This window comes from Camponotus vicinus, unplaced genomic scaffold (genome assembly GCF_025532165.1).
Source record: "Camponotus vicinus isolate PSW18456_S1 unplaced genomic scaffold, iyCamVici1.0 SCAF_1, whole genome shotgun sequence".
NCBI classification, from domain to species: domain Eukaryota; kingdom Metazoa; phylum Arthropoda; class Insecta; order Hymenoptera; family Formicidae; genus Camponotus; species Camponotus vicinus.
Genome location: NW_028141945.1, coordinates 10,726,592 through 10,748,403, shown reverse-complemented (window position 1 = coordinate 10,748,403; position 21,812 = coordinate 10,726,592). Strand labels below are relative to the sequence as shown.

At 34.7% G+C, this 21,812-nt stretch overlaps 2 protein-coding genes across 10 annotated transcripts in view; one reads left to right on the top strand and one right to left on the bottom strand.

The window, feature by feature from the left end:
- Dop1 (dopamine receptor, D1) overlaps positions 1-21,812 on the top strand; it is a 150,324-nt gene that overhangs the window by 54,128 nt on the left and 74,384 nt on the right. Inside the window, exon 1 of one of the 6 annotated variants that reach the window (XM_083103352.1) lies at positions 8,235-8,344. The exons of 3 other annotated variants lie outside the window; for them this stretch is intronic. In XM_083103352.1, the coding sequence (XP_082959478.1) occupies positions 8,288-8,344 (57 nt within the window). In that variant the 5' untranslated portion in view covers positions 8,235-8,287. Of the gene's footprint in view, positions 1-8,234; positions 8,345-21,812 lie in introns of those variants that run through there. 2 more of the 6 variants (XM_083103358.1, XM_083103374.1) reach the window with 2 other exon arrangements.
- LOC145973726 (uncharacterized) overlaps positions 1-21,812 on the bottom strand; it is a 97,835-nt gene that overhangs the window by 46,187 nt on the left and 29,836 nt on the right. The gene's annotated exons all lie outside the window — the stretch shown is intronic.

The following is a 21,812-nucleotide window of genomic DNA, read 5'->3' as shown; positions in this document are numbered from 1 at the left end:
TTATCAGTCCACTGGCACACTTTCCCGGATTAAAATTGACGTTCTTTTATCAAGAAACCTCTCCGAAAAATATCGATTAGAAATATGTAATCGCGATATTCATGTTATTTTAAAGAATTTTTAAATTATTGTGATCAAAGCAAATGCTTTTTACTTAACTTTTGTTCGAAAGTGAATATATTATCAATTTATTTATATATATTTTTTACTATATACTATTTATTTAATATAATTTATTTAGTATATATTTTATACTATTTATATAGTATTTATTTTATATTATATATGTATTATTATATTATTTCTTTGAGAGTCTCTATTCTCTTCAATTTATAATTAAATTATTTTTAAATGCTTATGTCTATTTTTTCAATATTTTTATTTATGTAAATATATAAATATCTATATATTTTATTTTGTATTTTATATAATTTTATTTTATATTATATATGCATATATACTTTATATATATTTATTATTATACGAATATATATTATTATTAAATATATTACACACATGTATATACTTGTGTAAAAGACAACAGTTTATATTTGGCCGATTGTAAAAATGAAATAATGATAACGATGCTCATTTTGCTAAAAATAGCATTACGCTATGTGATTTGTCGGTCAATCTATTCGGGTGAATATCGGATGAAGAGAACCGACCGACGTATTTTAATTTCATATCGATTAGAAACCCTACAGCAGATTACAGGCGGTATCACGTGGGCCAATAGTTTCATCGACACGACAGATATAGTAGGGCTTAGCTTTATACGAGGTAAACGGGTGACAAAGCATGTTTCTCGAACGATGAGTACCGTGTAACAGGGTAATTAAGGTCGCAGGTGCATTAAACGGAGAAACACGATGCAGCTTTTTCGAGCCTACGTTCACGAGCGCGTTTATTGATGTATTGTCAAGGTAAAAGATCGGGACGACTTTGAAGTCTCAATTCACGGTAGATGCGTTTAATAATCGTGCGCTAGAAAAGAAATATTATAAAAAAGGAATAAAGATGTGCGTTCTCCTTGGTTGTAACATAATTAAAACGTCTTTTAAAATTATTAAAATTCTTAAAATTCTTTTATCATAGCTGCAATTGAAGCGTTAATTTAAATGTGCAATTTTTGTTCGATCTCTTCCAAAATGAAAGCCCTCTCGTTGGCTGAAATAAATCACGAGCGATCCTTTCTGAATACATTTATTGACTGCATGGAATATTTTTAGCGAGTGATATATGAGATCAATCATTACAGTCATCGTTGCCAAGAAACTTTCAATGTGCTCACGAGTGTAAATTGATCCAATTTACGAGCCGCGTTACATCGTCGATATTTAATTATCTGAACCGCAGAAATAGACAATATATAATTGCATCAACTCTCTCAATTATTCGTTTGCAATCGAAAATAGACTTGATGGAAAATTTGATTCAAGAAGAATAATAACCGAAAATAAAAAGTCGAGAGAGAAGAATGCATTTGCAATGAGGATTTATATTCTGGTGGAAAAGCGTCAGATATGTAATTGGTTTATGTTCAAAATTCATTAATCCCGTATCACAAATTCAAACGCCGCTGTGTAACGTGATTATATAAATGTCATATGTATATATATAATATTCTCATGCAGACTTTGCGGAGCAAATAGAGTTATATTTGTGCCAGAATAATTTAGTCAATAAATAAATCTGTAAATAATTATCTCAAGTTTACAGATTACAGTTATTTCCATTCGCAAGTGAATATATATTTTCCGTTGCAATTATATTTAAACAAATAAATACATAATATAACATAAATGCAACATAATTATAAAATATTAGAAAAAATATTTTTTTTAGATGTAATAATTTTTATATCAGATGCTGGATAATCTGGTCGTCTCATTTGCAGAATTTTTCTTGAACAAAAAAATGTTCTCGATCTGAAAAAAAATGCTAGATTTTATCACGAACAGAAACTGAATAATGTCGTTGATCAACGACAATGGTGGACAATGCGAGCGGATGTTGGGCGACAACTGACAATCTATTAATCTTGTGTCAACAATCGAAGATTCGGGCGAAGAGGTAGAGGCGGCTTTTCGCGCGCCAGCAAGAGCGGAACAAGGTAACCAAGGTAAGGGAAATGACGAGATCATTTCATTATTGTTCCGTTATCTATGGAATTTTGCGCATTTCCCGGCTTTCATATATCTTCGCCATTATTCACGACGGATAACCTTCATCAATCTCTATTTCTTTTATAGAAACGATTGTTCGGTTGACTTGGCGATTTTGTAACTTGTGAAAATCTTTTGGTATTTGCGACCAGCTTTTATAAGTAAAAAATGCCATAATAAAAACATAAATGATACTTTTTTATTTGCTCATTGCAATTTTATTAAAACTTAAATAGGAAATTTTGATTCTGCCGAATGTTTTTTTAATATGAATTCTGTTATAATTACATATTTTTGTTAATTTTAAATTGAATTCTAGTATAATTTCTTTTATAATTATAAATTATAAATTATAATTATAAATTTTATAATATAAAAAAATTTCTATTCTAATTATATATATTTATATATGTATATATTTTTTTAGAGAAAAATTTAGAACATATTTCATTAAATTTTTAAATGAAAAAATTAAATAATTAATTTTAGCATTTCTGTACACACGCTTAATAATGGAAAAAATTGAAAAATGGCTTTTTTTAAATTAGAGCGAGAAACTGGTTATATTTTCCGATCAAAGAATATGTCACGGCTATGAATCACAGAATCAACTTTGTTGTTCATCTTTGTTCTTTTTCAGAAAAACAGCTGAAACACTTTGCACATACTCGTATAAAGTTGACGAAGCGGGATTTCTCGATGATATATGTATATCAGTGGTCCCTTTAAGCCGACATCTCTTCGCTTTTACATTACTACTTTTCAAGCTTCGACGCACTTTCCTTGTAACTTTTCGAACAAGCGCAACGGATGCTCTTTATCCGCCGTTTGTATTTCCTCAGACAATAAAGAGTGTTCGTTTGTAAACTAGGAACTTGCAAAGAACAATGGCGTTGTTTCTATAAGACTCGGATATCCCTGAAGAATGTGTTGACGTACATTTCAAAAGAAAAGATCTGACACAGAATGTAATCAAATATTCCGTGTAAATGTACGATAGACGCCATATAATGTGAATTTGGTTTGCGAAAATATTTAAAAGTTTCCTTTGTTTTCAATGTTACATTTATTATAATAAATATAATATCTACTATGAAAAGGAAACTTTTAAGATGTTAAGTCTCTTCTCTATATTTCGCTATAAATGGGAATTAAAACTCTGTTTTACGAGAGAACCATACATATTATATAAAATTCTTTTGTGAAAATTATATTCTCGTTATTTAATTATTTTGATTTCAAATTGTATTTTAAACAGACATAATTCTTGCTAGAGATAATGAATAATGAGCGAATAATCTGATGTAAATCTGAGTTAATGATGAAACTTTTAATTAAACAGCCATGTTTGTTATATCCGTAGATGTCATTAAAAAGCGTACTGTTGATAGTGATACCACGTATCTGTTTCGTCTTGTTAAATTTTTGTGACTTGCGCAGGAGTCGTGTTGCAATATATTCACTGCAAGTGAAAAAATCCCGCGTTTGATCAGACTCGCGCGCGAGTAAGTACGTGCTTTCAAATATAAATTCTCCATTTGCGATAAAACTGTATTAGCTCACTGCATTGAAAGAAAATGTTGACTTACTTTATGTACATATGTCATCGCACGTTTTGTGCAGAAGATGAGAAGATAGAAAATTGTTTAAATCTACAACGTTCAATTCTTCGTAATCTTTATAATGTTTCTCGACAATGTCGTATTGTAAACAGTGACAAAGGGAACTTTATTTTTCAGATTTAATTGGTTTCCTTGTATTTTTCATCCATTACTACTTCATCCATTACTATGCTTCAAACAATAGAAGAAACGTACTCAGAAAGTTGCGTATTTATCCGGCTTACTGTGTTGCTTTTAAATCAACGTGCTGCGACACAAGCAAGCAAGAGAATTACGCGGTATCGGGTCATTGTTAAGCGAAAATAATATACGAGCCACGAATCGAGATCCAAGCCACAGCGAGCTGGCATTTTCATGTACTTTTTACATGACGATGTTATCTCTGCACAAGTCGAAACGAACTCAGGTGGCGTAAAATTAATCTCGTAATATGCGGAGCGGCGAGGTTTACGAAGCGTGATTTCAAAGATTAAAAGTCGTAGTATTAACTTCATTAATATTCCTGCCAGCGCGAAACACTTTTCATGCGAAAATGGAAGTCGGGTAGTTAGCTTGTTAAATTTAAAACTGAAATCTGGAAATGTACATAATATATTTGCACAAAAGTATATAAGTGACATAAGTGCGAAACCAGTACAATATTTCTTTAATTGTTGAATTTAGCGATTCTAAATGTAGCAATATATCTTTACAGATTTTTATGATAACGTTTCTCTAAAAATTTACCGCTGAAATAATTAACGACCATCGTTCTGCGAAATAAAGTTTTTATCAAAGAAACAAAGCGTATAATCTGTGCACGAATGTTTCATTAATATTTTTCCTCGTATTTTTGATCTTCGTATATCGTTAGTTAATGTTTTATTAGTGCATATCTCGTTAGAAATTGGAATGCAATCAAAATTCTTCTACATTATGGCCTTAATTAAACTGCGACCTACTTTTAGTTTATTGTGCGATAAACTACCGTGTTAATAGAGATTATAAACGCGCAACAAGTTTAGCTGATTATTTTCTTTTTTGACGAGATAAATGAGATGTTTGAACGTTTCTGTTAAATTATTGCTAAATGATATTAATACACGAGGAATATATTAGTATCGCAACCGTAGTACAATAATAGCGTATTCTAAACATTAATTAATTTACCGGATTACACGTTGTACGCGAGGTAATAACGTGTCGCGAATCAACGTGTTGCAAAATATTTTAATAAGAAAAGATGATAGTTTTCGGATTATAAATAATCATGGTTAGCTAATATAGTTTAAATTAATGGAAATACAATATATACAGATAATATTAACTTACAAAATTGCAAGATATTATTTGGCCGAGTTAATTAATTAATTTTTCTTTTAAATGAAAAATGACGACTTTATTAGAAAATATTTTATAAGTAATAATTGTCATATTTTATATGTAGTAAAATTATGATGAATCATATTTTTATATCTAATAATGAATCACGTATCGCATTTTTATTTTTATATTTTTTAAAATTTATACATTTAAAATCGATAACAATCTTTTGATCTGAAGCGCTTTCGCTTGTCTCGGCTTCTCTCAAAAACCGTGTTTTGTCCGGCTAAAATACGAAATGTCGCGTACACTTGGCGAGATTCAAAGAAATTCGAGGGATCTCATTGACAGGACAAAAGATACACGCAGGCGAAACGATTTGGAGCATGAAAATCGTAACACGGAAAAACACTCGTGGCGAATACCCGGAAGATTGGAAAAGCTCGTTGAAAGTCGGTAGGCGAATTTTCTTCTCGTCGTCTGATTTTTCTCGGTTACACGTTCTCTAGCTCGATACCCTTTTCTGACTATCGCGAGGAACGATATTTCATTGTATTCACCAGACACACGAAAGCCAACAAGAATCGTTCGTTCAACAACGTAACTTTTTACGTTTCACTCTTAATACATTGGTCCGAGAAAAATACTTATCCGAAAGAACTAGTCATAAAAGAGAACTGTACTTTGCAAGTACATTCGATCACTGGCCAATGGCAATCACTTATATTGTCGGGAAAGAAGATTTGTCCGGTAAAGCGCACAATATGCAATCTTTCTTAGCGTTTAGATTAGAACAGCGCACAACTGACATTAAATACAATATGTATCTTATTCGCGATTATATCAAACTTGGAGTTGAATATTTCTCGATTTTCCTCGAGCTTCGATTTTCCTCAATTACTCGGTCCGGAGCGAGTTCAATTTGTAGCATAATAAAATTTAATGGGGCGAACAAAGGGTAGAAGCAGAAGGTACAGAAGGAGAGTATATAAACCTACATCTGCAGAACGGATTTCGACCGGCAAGCATAATGGAATGGAAAACATAGCCGCGAATTTCGGGGAAAATGGCGAACGAATGTCGCGGATCGTCAAGCGGACTAATTCTTGATCCTACGCATTAGTTCTATCGACATTCGTCCCGAGAGCGTTAATTTTCCTCAGCGTAGAGACCGGAGAAATATCTCGGGTCGAGACGAGGGTTGCCACTTACATATACGACACTCGGAGTTTCTGGAAATGGCGATGTCGATAGTCACCATCTCTATTCCCCTCAATCTTGATTAATCTTGATTTACCGCAAAACTTGTCGCTCACTCGGAGAAACCGTGACAAGTTGTTGCCACGCGCCGGTAGTGCCATTAGTCGATGCTTAATTAGTCGCCTTCTTATGATTTCATTAATTGATTATTTGTCGTGTTAACAGCAAAGAAAGAGGGTTTCCGCGATGGCGCTGAATTAATATTTGTTAAGGATTAAGACCTACCATATTTGTCGCGACGAGTGACGTTTGCGTTTTATTTACCGCATTGACATTTATAATTCTGCTTTTAACGAACGTGTCCTTTAGGGAAGAGAGAAACTGTTTCTCGTTCTATATTTTTCTACTCTCAAACGTGACACGGCAATTTTGCAGATTCTTACATATCTTGTTCAATAACCAATAAAGCAGAGAAGCAAATTTTTAACGTCAAGAAATGCAAATTTATGAATAACTGAGAGGGTTTATGTGTACTTTTGTCGATTCTGGATCGATGTCTCGCGATCGTCGGTACTTTTGTGCCGGGGAATACGCCCTCGATATCTATTCATAGCATATGGCTTGACATGGAGCTGAACTTTCTCCCCTGGCGAATGAAGGACGATCCATTTTTCGATTGAACCTACGAAAAAAAAGCGTTCGAGCCGCAAGGAGGATTCCTTGATCGAAAGATTCGATCGAGTTATTGTCTCGTTTCGTAATTTATTGGACAAGACAAATTGCTTGGATTCCTTTCATCCATTACGAGAGCTGATCTTGCTGAAACTATGGCAGATATATCAGTTCTTTTTGCGCGACGCCAAAGTCTATCCATCTGTCAACCTGTAGACGACAGTCGAGGTAATCCTCACTTTTTGCACGAATTGGTGTGATATACCGGCATTTACAAGTTAGATTTATGCCATGGATTTATGCTGCGCTTTCTGATACGAGCACTTTAACGAGATTATTAGCTCAGAATATGTTATCGCGAGCTTTTCTAACTCGATTTTAATGTAATTACATTTCTCCCACGTGTATATAAGATTATATCGCGTTTAGAAGTATAAATATAGTAAATAGTATCAAAACTCTTGAAGCGCTGTCTGTCAAGTGCTTCTCCTTTTTGTGACCGCGTCTCACTTTCCATGTCAGAATCGTTCGTGAAAGATGATGGATCGCCCACATAAAACGTCGGGTTGCGTAATAAATTCAAAATTATGCGTTTCATCGTTTCGTGCCATTGCTCTGTTTTCCTTTTCTAATCACGTGGACAATTCTTCATGTAATGCGATAAGAATGACACGACTCATCCCTTCACTTAAAAATTATACTTGCATTTTACGTCATTTCGTTAAGTACTTGCGTAGCAATTTCTACGAGAGGACACTGCCATAAATTTTCAATTACGTAAAGGGAGATCGGGAAAAGAATTTTAGCCTCTAAAATATTATATAAAAAAGGAAAATAAAAAAAAAATTAAAATCTGTTTTTCTTGACGAGTGTAAAAGTATCACCATTTACCTCCATCTTTTATCCCAGAAGATTTCGACCCCTTCGCGGTGCACTTGTAATTACTCGAGCACAATTGGCAAACAGCAGCAATTATGGTCGTCTCCTTCGCACGCAGCGATTGTCTTGCCCGGCATCTCGTAGCCACTTCACCCCCGAGGGTTCTTTTTTACCCCTTCGACGTAGGGAGAAAGAGAAAAAGAGAGAGAGAGAGAGAGAGAAAGAGAGAGGGAGGGAATGGTTTACTTACAGGGAGCACACGTAAGTTGCACAAGAGGGCCGGATGCTGCTGGGGGAGGAGGACGCGGGGGTCGGCGGGGGCGGATTCGGGGGTGCGCGTCGCGGGGAACGCGCCGCTCGCTCGCTCCCGCTCTCGGGGAGAGTCAGTGCGCGGCGAGGCGCGCCAGCTGCCGCACGTCATGATTCTACCCCAGGTGAGCGACGATGTACCCAGATACTACCACTACCACCCCGTCGTTAACAGGACGACCGCCGAGAATCGTGAATATAATACACTCAAATGAATAGTCCCACCTGTGCATGATGAGTGTGATCGAGCGATATTTTTTGCGTTGATTCTTCATTTCATCAGCACGAGACAGCATGAGTAAACTCTGTCATTCTTCATCTCCCCCCTCACCCCCGACCACCCCTCTCTCTCTCTCTCACCACCTCTGCTTTCCCTCGCTTCTTCCCTCCACCCTCTCTCCTCCTCTCCCTTCATGATACCGCGCCCCTTATGTGTCATTACGTGTAGACGTAATTTACGGGGAGTAATTTTTTTTAGGGGGGAAATCGAGAGTCGAACGCAGAAAAATGCTCCGCAGAGTGCGAGTACACGAGATTACGCGAATAGATCGCGCAGTGATGTGAGCGGCCGGCACGAAATTTCGCGCGACGCGGCTCGAATGCCGATCTTGGGATTATTTCCAAAGTCGGGAAAGTGAGTGAGGAGACGAGATCTCTTTGTCGAGCCGGAGGGGACGCTAAGTGAGATGGAAACGAATTGTGCTGTTGAAGAAAGATCCGCTTTTTAAATGTGCAAACACACCAGTTGTCTCGTGATTTCACGTATTGTCGGGGATGGTGACCGTATATTGCTGTTTCGAGTTTCGTGAAAATCGTAGTTTGCAACCGCAAATTGCACTGGTGTTCTTTACATCGTGGAATTCGATGCCAGGCGTGTCGACAAAATCGATTCAATTGCCGGCGAAATAGTCCGCGGATAAAAATAACGCGAAAAGATAAAACGTCGACGATGGAAATTTTGATTTACGAGCGAGACATGCTAATCGTAATAAGAATCACGACCGAGATAATGTCGGGGCTTAATTTTATTATCAGTTCGTTGAATCTCGGGAAACGTTCAAGAATTTTATGGCGTCTCTTTCTCAAAAAGCGCGGACAACTGTTACCCAAAATTTTCTCGAGATTGAATTTCATTTTTGGCTTAAAATAAAGTTTATGATGCGAATATGCAAGTTTTTGATTTATCGTTTCAAAAAAAATTGACCGTTAAAATAAGTTTTTGAAAGAGTAAAATTAAAATTTTTATAAGGATGAAAATTAAACGGTCTGGAAACTTACACATTCATAATATATGCATTATAAATTTTATTTTAAGCCAAAAGTGAAGTCTCACCTCAAGTTGGGAAAATTTTGGGCAACAGACTCTTATGGATACTTTTTATAAGATTGAAAATTAAACGATAACTCGGTCGATGAAAATTTGCATATTCGAAATTTCATAAACTTTATTTTAAGCCAAAAATAAAATCTAATCTCGAGGAATCTTGGGAAAATTTTAGGCAAAAGGCCTATTGTACTTGTCCGCATTCTTTTTTGTTAAATTAATGGAAAACGACGAAATGGTTTAGGATTAAAAATATCCTGATAATGTTGATTGAAAGTTTTGTTCACGGAGAATGAACAAAAATGTCCAAATCGTAACTAAACTTTGCCAGTTTTTGCGGACAATGGCTCAAACATTTTTACGCTAGTGGATTCAAGTCTGCGAAAGTTTTTAAGAATACGCAAAACTTTATCAACCAATTCGCGAGTCGGACTTCCTGTGGAAGCGGCTTTTCTATCGCCGCAACAGGTTCTCGTAGTACGTTTCGGTCATTATCGTCACGATAATGCTAATTTTGCTATCGCGTCCATCGGCGGATTGATTATCAGTGATTGGCCGACGGAAACGACTCTACAAAGGCGGAAGGCGAAATTTATGTGTCAAGGAAGTTAAATGGCCCGCACTCTCGTTATGCTTCATTTGTATTATCACCCATCTGCACATTGTGATGTATTTTTGCATGTCTATTGTTGTAATTATTAAAGAATCCTCGAAACATCTGCTTTTACATTTTAAAAATTTTGAGACATTTATGGGTATGAGAAGAATACGAAAGGAATCTTGATTTTTTTTAAATTTTCCGCGAACGCGTAAATTTCTTTCTAGCAACAATATTTCATATTTTATTGCGTCAAATATTAATATTGTACAAATTAATTGATTCATATTTTTCGAGAAAAATTAGGAGACACGATCTTTCTTCCTCGTTTATTATAATATATATTTTTCCATCTTATATAAAATGTTTTTCAAGAAATTAAAGAAATTGAGAAAAAGCTTCTAAGAGAATCTTAAATGTGAAATATTCTCTTTTACATCGGCCTTAAAATACTGTAACTGGTAGTGCTTTTAACACGTTCATATAAACTTTTATGGACATAATTTGATTCTAAAACAGAAAACTCTAGTATGGCACCGTACATGTCATATGTTGCATTTTACGCTTATAGCTTTTATTACTTTCTATAACCATCGCATTTCTACAGAAAGTTAAAATTATGGAGTTAATCAATTAGAGAAAAATGATTGAAAAGATATCTGTAGGATTATATTCTTAGAATTAAATATAAGATACTGTAAATCATAATCTTAGAACTCGTAGAGACAGATGTATGTAGCTATTTTCTCTCTATAAGAAGGAATGAACAGAAAAATTGTGTGCTTATGGAGTGGTAAAAATGCAATTTCACGGGAAAGATGCTAAAAGAGAGACGTTGTGCACTTCATCATGGTTGATCGTCGAGTTTCCACGGAATCGCACGAAGATTCGCAAAAATTACTTTCCACGAGGGTGAAGTTTAAGAGGGCGTTTTTAAAACGATCAAGACTCGTCCAGAATTTGAGAGGGATCGGCGGAATCGACGCGATTATTAATTCGCTGAAAGGGCAAACTTTTGGAAGAGGATTTTCAGTTCAAAGGCAGATTGAATATCGCTGCATGTGCCAATTAGTTCATATTATTCTCTTGAGAATTCTAAGAACGCGAATGACACGTTTTCGAGTTCCATAATTGGCAACAATCACTAGCAATTTTCAATTTTCCACTACAATTTTTTAATTTTCCTTATTAATTATGAATCACAGTGTAATCGTACAGTTCGTGTGTCATATCAGTGATCTACAATGACCGGGCGGCTTCTGGAAAAACTTCATTTTTAATTCTTAGAAGGGCTGTTCGTTTAGCAGAGAATAAACCGTAACGTCAGTCCATTAGAAGCAATTACAGAAATGTCTTTAAAACGCTTTCTACCTCGCGGCATTTTCTTTCAAAACGCCCCGCCAGCGGAATATCTTGCGTGCATTTAATGTCTCGCGTGCAAAGAAGTACGAAGCTCATTTCGAATACGAAGATTATCTATACGCGATACACGAGAAACTGTGACATTGAGAGATACGAATTGCGATGGACGTCTGTTATGCGACGCAGTAATTGTGCCCGAGTTGTTTAATGAATAGAAATTATTGAAAAATGTTTGCATTAAATGTTATCGTTGTATTGCGTAAGAGATGGCAGGGAAAACATTGAGAAAGAGTGTTTTTATTAGCTCTTTGATGTTCACAACGGTTGAAATTAATATTTTCTCTTCGTATCTCCAGTAACAAAACGCTCATTAAAACTTCCGTGTAGCACCGGAAGCAAAAACACTTCTGTTTGCACTTGGCGAACCGCAAAACATTGTAATGTCACGTACTGTGCTCAGCAATGCGCATATCTTCTATCGCAGAGTATATCGTCACTCGGAAGACATAAGCATCTGAAAATACTTACAACTTTCAACTGTAAAATGTACAGATGCAAGATGAAGATCCGAGAAATAATAGAAATTCATAAATGCATGAAGAAGAAAGTTGCAAAGGTTATTCACCAAGAGATGATCTTTTATCTGACATATATGTAAGAAAAAGGAATTAAATTTGAAATAATGCAAACGTGTGGAATAGACTTCTTTATTCCTAATATCGAAAATATTAAAAATGACATATTAAAAAAGTACGAAGCACGTATAATATTAATTAAGAAAGTACTTAGTGTCTATACACAGTAAAAAATTGTGCGTTCATATGTTAAAATTTTCTTGTGTTACCACGTTTTGATTAGTACTTTAATGTAAAATTAACATACGACCTATATGTCATTATTTTTATAACGTTTTCATGTGTTACATTTATGTTAACTTCATAACTTAACACTGTACATGTCTCTTAGAAATGGAATATTATTGTGAGTATTTTTAACATAATCATTTTAAACAATCAACATGTCTCAAAGTCAGTTTAACATTCTAAGAAAAGTTAGGAATCTTCAAATAATCTTGAACTTTGACATACAAAAATAATCAAATTTACTAAAATCAAATGTTTCTATTACAAATAATTTAAGTTAAAATAATTACTATTATACGTTAATGTCCTCAACATTTCTTACGAATTATTATAACTATTTTTTCATGTAATTTTTAATTAATTTGTATGTTATTTTTACATTACACTTAAAGTCACAATAACAAAAATAAATGTAAAGTATCGTGTCAATTATTTAACATTTTTAATTTGTCAATAAGTAACATACGAATGAGTTATTTTAACTTAAAATTTAGAGTGGACTTTCTGGGACATGTGGAAAATGTTATAATTAACATTTATAATTAACATTTTATTTTTTACTGTGTACACGTGGCCATTTCCACTCATTCTAGTATCATAGCGGACGAATTTGATCTTCTTTTTTGTGAAATTAAAACGCATTAAAAACTTTTCCAACTGCACAGCTACCTTACGTAGCGCGAGCATCATCAACAGTTCTCACAATGAGACCAGGAAGGGAATTCTTTCCGCGATGCAATCGAAAATAGTTTCACGCAATAGTTTGCGCAAGTCTTGCCGCGCGTCCGCGATTGTTTGATCTCATCATCGAGAGATGGAGAGGGTGGATAAGCCATCGTGATATGAAAACGGAAGCGAAGTTTAATCTCTCCGCGGAACGTTTCCGCAACAGTTCGCGATCGGCCAAGTTTCGAATTTTCCACGAGAACTTCGGAAACGCGCCGCGACCGGACCTTCGTGCTGCCGTTTTCCTCTTGACGGAATGGAATCAGTCCGAACTTCGTGACTTGCACCGGCACGCCGGAAATTGTCTCGGCCGGATTTTAATCGAACGAATTTTCCTGTCCCGATAAAACACGGCAAGTTCTCGACGAGGTCTGTGTTTAGATCATCGATTATTTCTAGTCGAAAATAGATATGATAAGCGATTTACTCCCACGAGAATGACAGCTACGTTTTTCAAGCTCTTATTTCACTATCAAAGTTTCCAATTCTTGATCGAGATATATTTGAAACATATTTTTAATCAGGAGAATTTTAAAAGTAATGTAATTTCGAGATATAATTCGTATAATTATTTCCTTCCTGTGTTTTGGTACATATAATTAGATAGTTTAGATTTCAATTGTACAAATATATGCAAATGATCCTATGTTTATTTATGGCAACGGAAATGCAATAGCTATTGTGTAGCTGTTTCCGTACTCATAGAGATAAATTAATCTCTGAAATCAAAATTACACAATTTCTTGAAAAATTTCCAATTTCTCCTTAAACATGTTATCGTGAACAAAAATTGGCCAATCTCGATATATCATATGTCTCTAAAGATTAGACACTCTTTCTCTCCATTCAAAGACAAAGCAACCATAAAAGCATCACATGGTTTCGAATCCGAATAAACCAACTAAAGGTATCCGTCCTTAGGGAGAACATCTCGAGGAGAGATTCTGAGCCACCTCAGAACCGTCGAAATACTCTCATTCTGACGAAATAAAATTTCTCTTCAAGTTTTATAACTTTTTCCGGATGCTCTCGTGTGCCCAATCCAATCGGATACGGGGGATAAATCGGATTCAGATCGCGCAGAAACTTTACTCACGCGACGGTTTTGCCTTCTTCTACGGTTTTTCCGACAATGCTTTTAAGGTATCGCGCAAAGTCCGAATGTTCGATCCCGTCGAGAAAATGCGTCCTCAACATCGCATCGCGATAATGCTGCAGTTGCATCGAAATTGCAACATGTACATATCCAGCAAACACCAAGTAACAGTTATATAATTGTTATAATTTCCATTTTTATTTCCCACTCAACAATATAATTATTATTTAACATATAACAGTTATATAACATGCAACAGTTATATTGTTGAGTAAATGTACCCAGCAAACACCAAGTAACAGTTATATAATTGTTATTTAACAGTTATATAATTGTTATTTAACACATAACAGTTATATAACATGTAACAGTTATATTGTTATATAACTGTTATGTGTTAAATAACAATTATATAACTGTTAAATAACAATAATATAACTGTTACTTGGTGTTTGCTGGGTACATTTACTAGCGTAAGCGAAATGAGAGAGGAGATTGAAAAGTAAATATTATATTTTTATATTTCCGCCTACTCGCCATGCCAGTCTGATCTTTAACGTTGCTCGACAAAGAGCAAGAGCGATGAAAATCCCATTAATCGGTAGCGAGCAGCAAACGAAATTTTTCTCTCCGGCAGAAAAGCGGAATTTTTCCCGACGTACGGTCTGTATGTTTTGCCGACTATCGGCGCGCTGTATCTCGAGTATCTTGTATCTCGTCGGTTAGCATTGTTTAACCGCCGCTAACATGTAACAATGTAATTAGCGATCGCGATCTTCGAGTACGCGCGCGCGGAAGTCTTCCATCTCTCTCAAGGAATTCCGACCACCGTTGTTGGGGCCCGACCCCTCGGGAGACTTTGACAAGGAGATGGAATGTAATCTCTAACCATCCGTGACTCGTTGTTTTTTCCCCCGATATTGGGGTTGTTTCGAGCCAATTTGGATAGAAGGGGCTTTTTCCGCGAGGCTTTTTTCCATTTCGCGTGTGATGGCGCACCATATCACTTTCCATACGTTATATTTCTCCAAAATGATGGAGCCACATCCGATATAGACGTAGCCCTTACCAAAGTGCACTGTCGATTCCATCGGAAAAGGGAAGTTTACACGTCCCCTTAAATTTCATACAACACGCAAGTTTCGATGGGAGCTGTAATGGATGTACTTGAAATAGGGTATACTTCGATCTTCGGAAGCGCTTAAGGATCTGTAGAACCCTTCTCCACGGGGCGATATACCCTTATCAGCTTTCCCGGCCTTTCGCGTTTCTCTCTGTCGGGAAATGTTAATGCGTAGCACGGGGGATTCGCGAGGCACGCGATATCTTTGCGAAAATAACAAATGGATCTGTAATCTTCTCTTGAAAGTTCTTTTAGTACTCTCGTGAATAAAATCGATCAATTTTGTATATAAATGATTAATTATACGGACTTGAAGACGTCATCATATTTCTATAATTTTAACTTACATATTTTACAAGACAGACCTTCCATGTTATATATATGTTACATACATGTTACATATTTCTTTCTCTTTCACGCTAAATATTCTTTCTTATAAAATAAATTTTTCAATAATGAGCAATTTACAAATTTCTTCCTCTCACATGCAAATTATTTTAAACCATTTATTTACCATTTTATTTATATAATCATTCGATAACAATTGATAGAAACCAACCTGGACCATTTGCTTCGCAAAATTCTCTTGATGGTATTGTTGTTGAAACAATTAGTGCGGCTTCGCGCGCTGACGTTGTGAATTCCGTAGAAATTCCCGCGGAATACGCCGCCAATGGACCGTGCTCGAATGTAATGTTCCATTTGATGGCACATTCATTCGCACGGCGATTGCACGCAAACCTACTTCCGCTTTGCACTCGACCGCGCTCGCTGGCCGCGCCTGTTGCATGTTGTAGAGAATTAATTTAAGGGACGCGCGTGGGTACTCGCAAAATGCGATTCGAATCGGTTTCAAAATAAGTTCGAGTATTCGATAAGTTTAGATTGCTCTCTGCTGAACTGACACTGTTTAAAACAGTGGACTCCGGTTTAGTCTCGTAGACCCCGTAGATTTCATCGCTAAATTTCATTTGCAATTTAATCTTTAATCTCTAATTTTTAATTGAATTTTGCCCCCTACTTAAAACAGATCAATGTTAATAAATTTAATTTTTAGTTTTACTTATGGTCGTAAGATTTATTTAGAAGTAGATTTAATTAAATAGAAAAAAGGAGAGAAAGAAACAGAGAAAATAAAAATTCCCGTAGGCAACATTAAAAGCAAATATTAAATATGTAAAAGTATATTTTTATCGAAATTTCCCGTTGGTATCGAATTGTAATTTTTTTTTCATGATTCGATAGATTCTAATAACATCAAAACTTTCAACTTTTCAAAATTAGGTTAGTATCGGCAATCTTAGTCACTGGCAAATTTATTTTGTGTCGTAAGAAAATTTGCAACAAGAATACGCTGTTTACATAGCTAGGGAGAGTGGAATGGTAGAGATGCTTTTCATCTTGTAACCTTTACCGATTTCCTCCTGTGGTCTATATAAACCAAAGATGATAATAATAGTTATTCGAGATATTATAATATTTTTAATAATATTGAAAAAAAAATGTTGAAGACGATATTTTTCCCTTAATAAAGGGATTAAATTAAGTCGCAATAGTTCTTAATTATTCGTACATGTTAATTTATCTTTTGTTAAACTCACATTTCGTGGAAATTTATTGTCGTCCACGCCTTCCTCGTGTCGGACAGCGCATGGTGCGCTCAAAAAGTAAAAAGTTCGCTTGCCACGTGCGTGCACATGCGACGAGTATTTACGATAAATATGCGCTAAGCAAATGCACGTCACGCATCCGCGTCCCATTTGCATGGTAATTGCTAATTACCAATCAGACTTTCTACCCGAATGAGAATCTCGAGAATACCGATTCAACAATCGGAGATAATTACCTACGATAACATTAGAAATCGCAATCGCAGGAGTTAATTAAATTAAATGAATATACCGAATTCGCTACGAAATTAATCCTCGCGAGAGAAGTTTAGCTTACATATTAATTAATTATTTAAATATTAATATTTATTTTATATATTAATTATTTTATATATTAATTATTTTATACATTAATTATTTTATATATTAATTATAATATTATTACAATCTGAAAAAATTTTTCGAAGAAGAAAAAATTGGCTCTAATTTTAATAAGCTTCAGTTAATAATATGTTATCCATCGAGAGCGTGTTTGTGATGTAGCTTTTGAATATTAACGTGTTGAAGCTTTTCAAAATTTAATGGAAATAAGATCGCGATAGTGATGTTTCATTCGCGAGACGAAGAAGTTTCAGCGAGTCGTGTATATGACAGAACATTTGTTGAGATACGCGGCTTCATAGTTAATAATTGCTTGCGTAGGATGTCGTACAAGCAAAACCACCGCGTAATATTAAACAGACACTCCGGTAATCCTCGTAACTTCGCAAATGCCTCCCTCCAGGATTTCCGAATCTGCAGGAAGCGATTGTGTTGCATCTAGGAAACTGTAGTGCGTACGCCCCAAATGCGTTCTTGGTCTCTAAACTGACATTATATTTAATAAATGAAAAATCTAATTAATTCCATTTCGATTTTGTAAAGAAAAACGAGGTATTTGCCGATAATTTATCTAGATTGGTATCTTGCAAATCTTCCTTCTTCGATGCATTCATTTCTTCCTCAACATTGTATATAATAAGATTTAAGCACATTTACAAGATGAATTTTATAAGTTTTCCGAAAGACGAAGTTGCATTCAATATTATTAATACTTTTGCGAATTTAAATGATTTGATTTCAACGTTTCTCGTAATAAAAATTGTAAAGGTAACATTCATTATTGCGCTTTCATGCTCGTGAAAATATTTTCGCAGAGTGTTTGTTCGCGTTCGACGATGTTGGATGAGAAAATTGTCATCGGAAAATAATGGTGCTTTGTCAACAAATTCGATGAATGTAAAACAGAATGAATATGGATGGCCGTCCTTCGCGATATCTAAAGTTTCGTGGTCACCTTCCTATCCCAGTTTCATCATTAGCCGCAAACTGTGCTAATCGAAGTGCCATGAAAGGTTCCTAGTTAGCCTTTGTATAACACCGATGCTCAGGTCAACGAGCTGTTCAATATGTAGGCACTTAGGTACCCGCAACATGCACATCGTTAAACTTACGCTCGTTCGATGTGACACACGTACACACACCTTTGTCAGTTTATTTCGACGAGCGATGGGAATATCATCGAGCGTTTACGTTGTCTCTTTGTGTATGCGATGAAACAGACATTTTCATTTAAAGCTGCCATATAGGTACTAATTTGTGCATATTAAATGTTACATTTCGATATTAACCGTAATTAATTTCATAAAAAGAAGATTATTTCATTCATGCATATCTTTGACATAAATTAATTAAATGCAACATCAATCACATCGCGTGCTTTATAATCAAAGTTTGTACATCGCCAGAATTGATATGATCATTAAGATGATTGCTATTTAATAGGCGCCGCGATTACAGCGTTTATTGTAAATCCCGATGTAGTAATATTACCCCGATATTAAAACCGAAATCCTCTTTCCGCTATTTAATCAAAATGTTTTAGATTTTGATTTGTTTGGACGATCATTAGCTCGGACCTACCAATCGGTAGGTTTCCTCAATTCCGTCAGTTGCAATTTAGCGGAACGCTTCCGCTTGTTATCCTTTGTGCGACGTCCGATTGTTGACGCAGGAGCTTGTCAACTGCGCAGGATACAAGTGCAGTGTGGATTATCTTACTACTGTGTAACTCGTGCTGCGTATCCCGTTCCATTTCACTCAAGTAGCAGCACCTGGAGCTACAGCTACAATGTACCAAGCGAATCAATCTTTACCTTCTACTTTTTTGCGTCTTTCTTTCTTAAATCCGAGATATCTTCTCCAGAAGAGATTTTGGATTAAATGTCAGGGTTTCCTCTCAACAAAAAAATATAAAAAATATAAATTAAGGATTGCAATACATTGACATAAATATAGTGCACTAAAATTTTCACTAAATGTAACTTCAAAGTGTAATATCTTATTGCAATTTATTATATATATATATATATATATATATATATATAATAAATTGCAGTGAAAATTTTAGTGCACTGTATTTATGACAATGTATTGCAATCCTTAATTTATATTTTTTATATTTTTTTGTTGAGAGGAAACCCTGACATTTAATCCAAAATCTCTTCTGGAGAAGATATCTCGGATTTAAGAAAGAAAGACGCAAAAAAGTAGAAGGTAAAGATTGATTCGCTTTTGTGTATATATATATATATATGTGTATATATATATATATATATATATATATATATATATATACGTATATACGTATATATATATGTATATATATATATACATTGATTCGCCTTTGTGTATATATATATTGTGTGTGTGTGTATATATATATACATATACAGGGTGTTGAAAAAAAAGGGTCACATATTTTGATAGCAGGTAGTATTGATCAAAACAAGAAGAAAAGGTCTAATTAACATGGGTCCTAAGACTAATATCTTCAAAGATACAAGAGTTTTTATTTTGTTATCATACATTCAGTTTCTTTACTTCAATTTTTTTATGGAAGATAAATGATTACATTTCATATTAAAATAAAAATTGTTTCTTTATCTCTCTTTGTTTATTTTTTATTTTTTAAGGCACCTAGAAAAAAGATATCCCCATTGTACCCCACTCTCTCCTACTCCTTTCTTCATTACATTCTAAAGATGACACGACTAATAAGAAAATGACAAAGAGCTCAAATAACAAAATAGCTTGTATCTTTGAAGATATTAGTCTTAGGACCCATGTTAATTAGACCTTTTCTTCTTGTTTTGATCAATACTACCTGCTATCAAAATATGTGATCCTTTTTTTCAACACCCTGTATATATATATAATTAGCCCATCTATCATGTGTTACAATTGATTGCAAAATTACTCAAAAATTTACACGCGATATATTTCATTTTTTTTCGTGAATTTCGAGAATTATTATAAGAGCGAGTGCTCCCTTATTTGCCGCTATTAATTGATATATTCGAACGTCATCAGTTTAAACGGCGGATTCCGCTTTTCTACGGCGCGCCGAGTATTCCGAGAAGTCTTTTCGCGCGTCTAGGACATTCCAGGGACCCCGTTATTATTATATGTCAGGACGCATACGCTTCCACTGCCTCTCTGTGCCGCCGCATAACTCTTAGCACGTACCTACTTCCGGCGAGATGACTACCGCATACTTTAATTCGTTCTTACAGCTCGCTAATTTACTCCCGCGAAGGTGCATTAGCGCCTATTTCCAACTGACCGAATTGTTGCGAGCACTGTCATGTTCAGACGAAGCGCTTGTCGTCTCGCTTAATATAATATAATTATTATATTATTATTATATAAGATATTATTATTATATAATTATATTATTATTATTATTATTATTATTATTATTATTATTATTATATTATTATTATATTATTATTATATTATTATTATATAATTATATAATTATTATTATATTAGACGAAATTACTTCATTTTGAGCGATTAAAATCAACCGCGACTTTGTAATTAAAGAGAGAGCATTCAAAAGAGCTACTTCTTTTAAATCAGTTTTAACTTTTTTTTTCATCGAGCAATGATTTGCATGATAGTTACGATAAAATAATTGTCGCCGCAGTCCACTTCTTGCCTTAATATTTGCTTAATTGCGTATCGCAGTTCGTTATCTGAAGCTTGTAATTTGTTATTTAAACGCCTTTAAACTTCTCGCTATCCTTTGAAATATCTGTCTTTAATAGTGAATTCGATAATTGCAATAGTAACAGGTAATTGAGACTTATTATCGAGTTTCGATGTGAAATACAAGGCGAGACTAACTAATCCTTCGGTGGCGATGGAGATCAAAGTTAAAACGGTACAACGTATTATGTCACATCGTGAAATCAAAGGATTTTTATCGAGGAAAGATAAACATTTGCATTAGTTAGCGAGTTCGAGAAGATACACGTTCAAAGGACCAACTCTCATCCGTCCATGTATCCTCGAGACGTTTGCATACTATTCCGCCGCGAGATCCTCATTTGCGCGTAAGATAGATCCTGTAGACTTTAATCGCGTTTCCCTGGACACATCTGGCGCCGGAATTAGCTTTCGCCCAATTCAGCGAGGATATTCAATGGAACACGAGGAAATAAGCGGATATATTGCTATAATAGAACAGGGATAAACCACTTAATGAAGTTAGTTCTTCTCGGTATATACAGTCTCATCTTCTTATTATGAAATATCGAAGCTTAACATTACCAAAGACTTTGTGTAATAGTACTTTGTGTGTCCACATTTACTATTATCCATCTACCTATCTAGAAATATAGATCCGAATTTATATTAATTCTCTATTTTATAATATATTTTGTTCTTTAGTTTTAACTTTTCGGTCAGAATCGGAGGAAAATAAAATATAAAATAAAATATATAATATATAATATAAAGTTAAAAAATTATTTTGAATAGAATATATGCATAATTTCATCTTTACAGTTATAAATAATCTAGCTGGAATTTTTTATTTTTCAAAATTATTATTTAAAGCATTAATTTTTTTA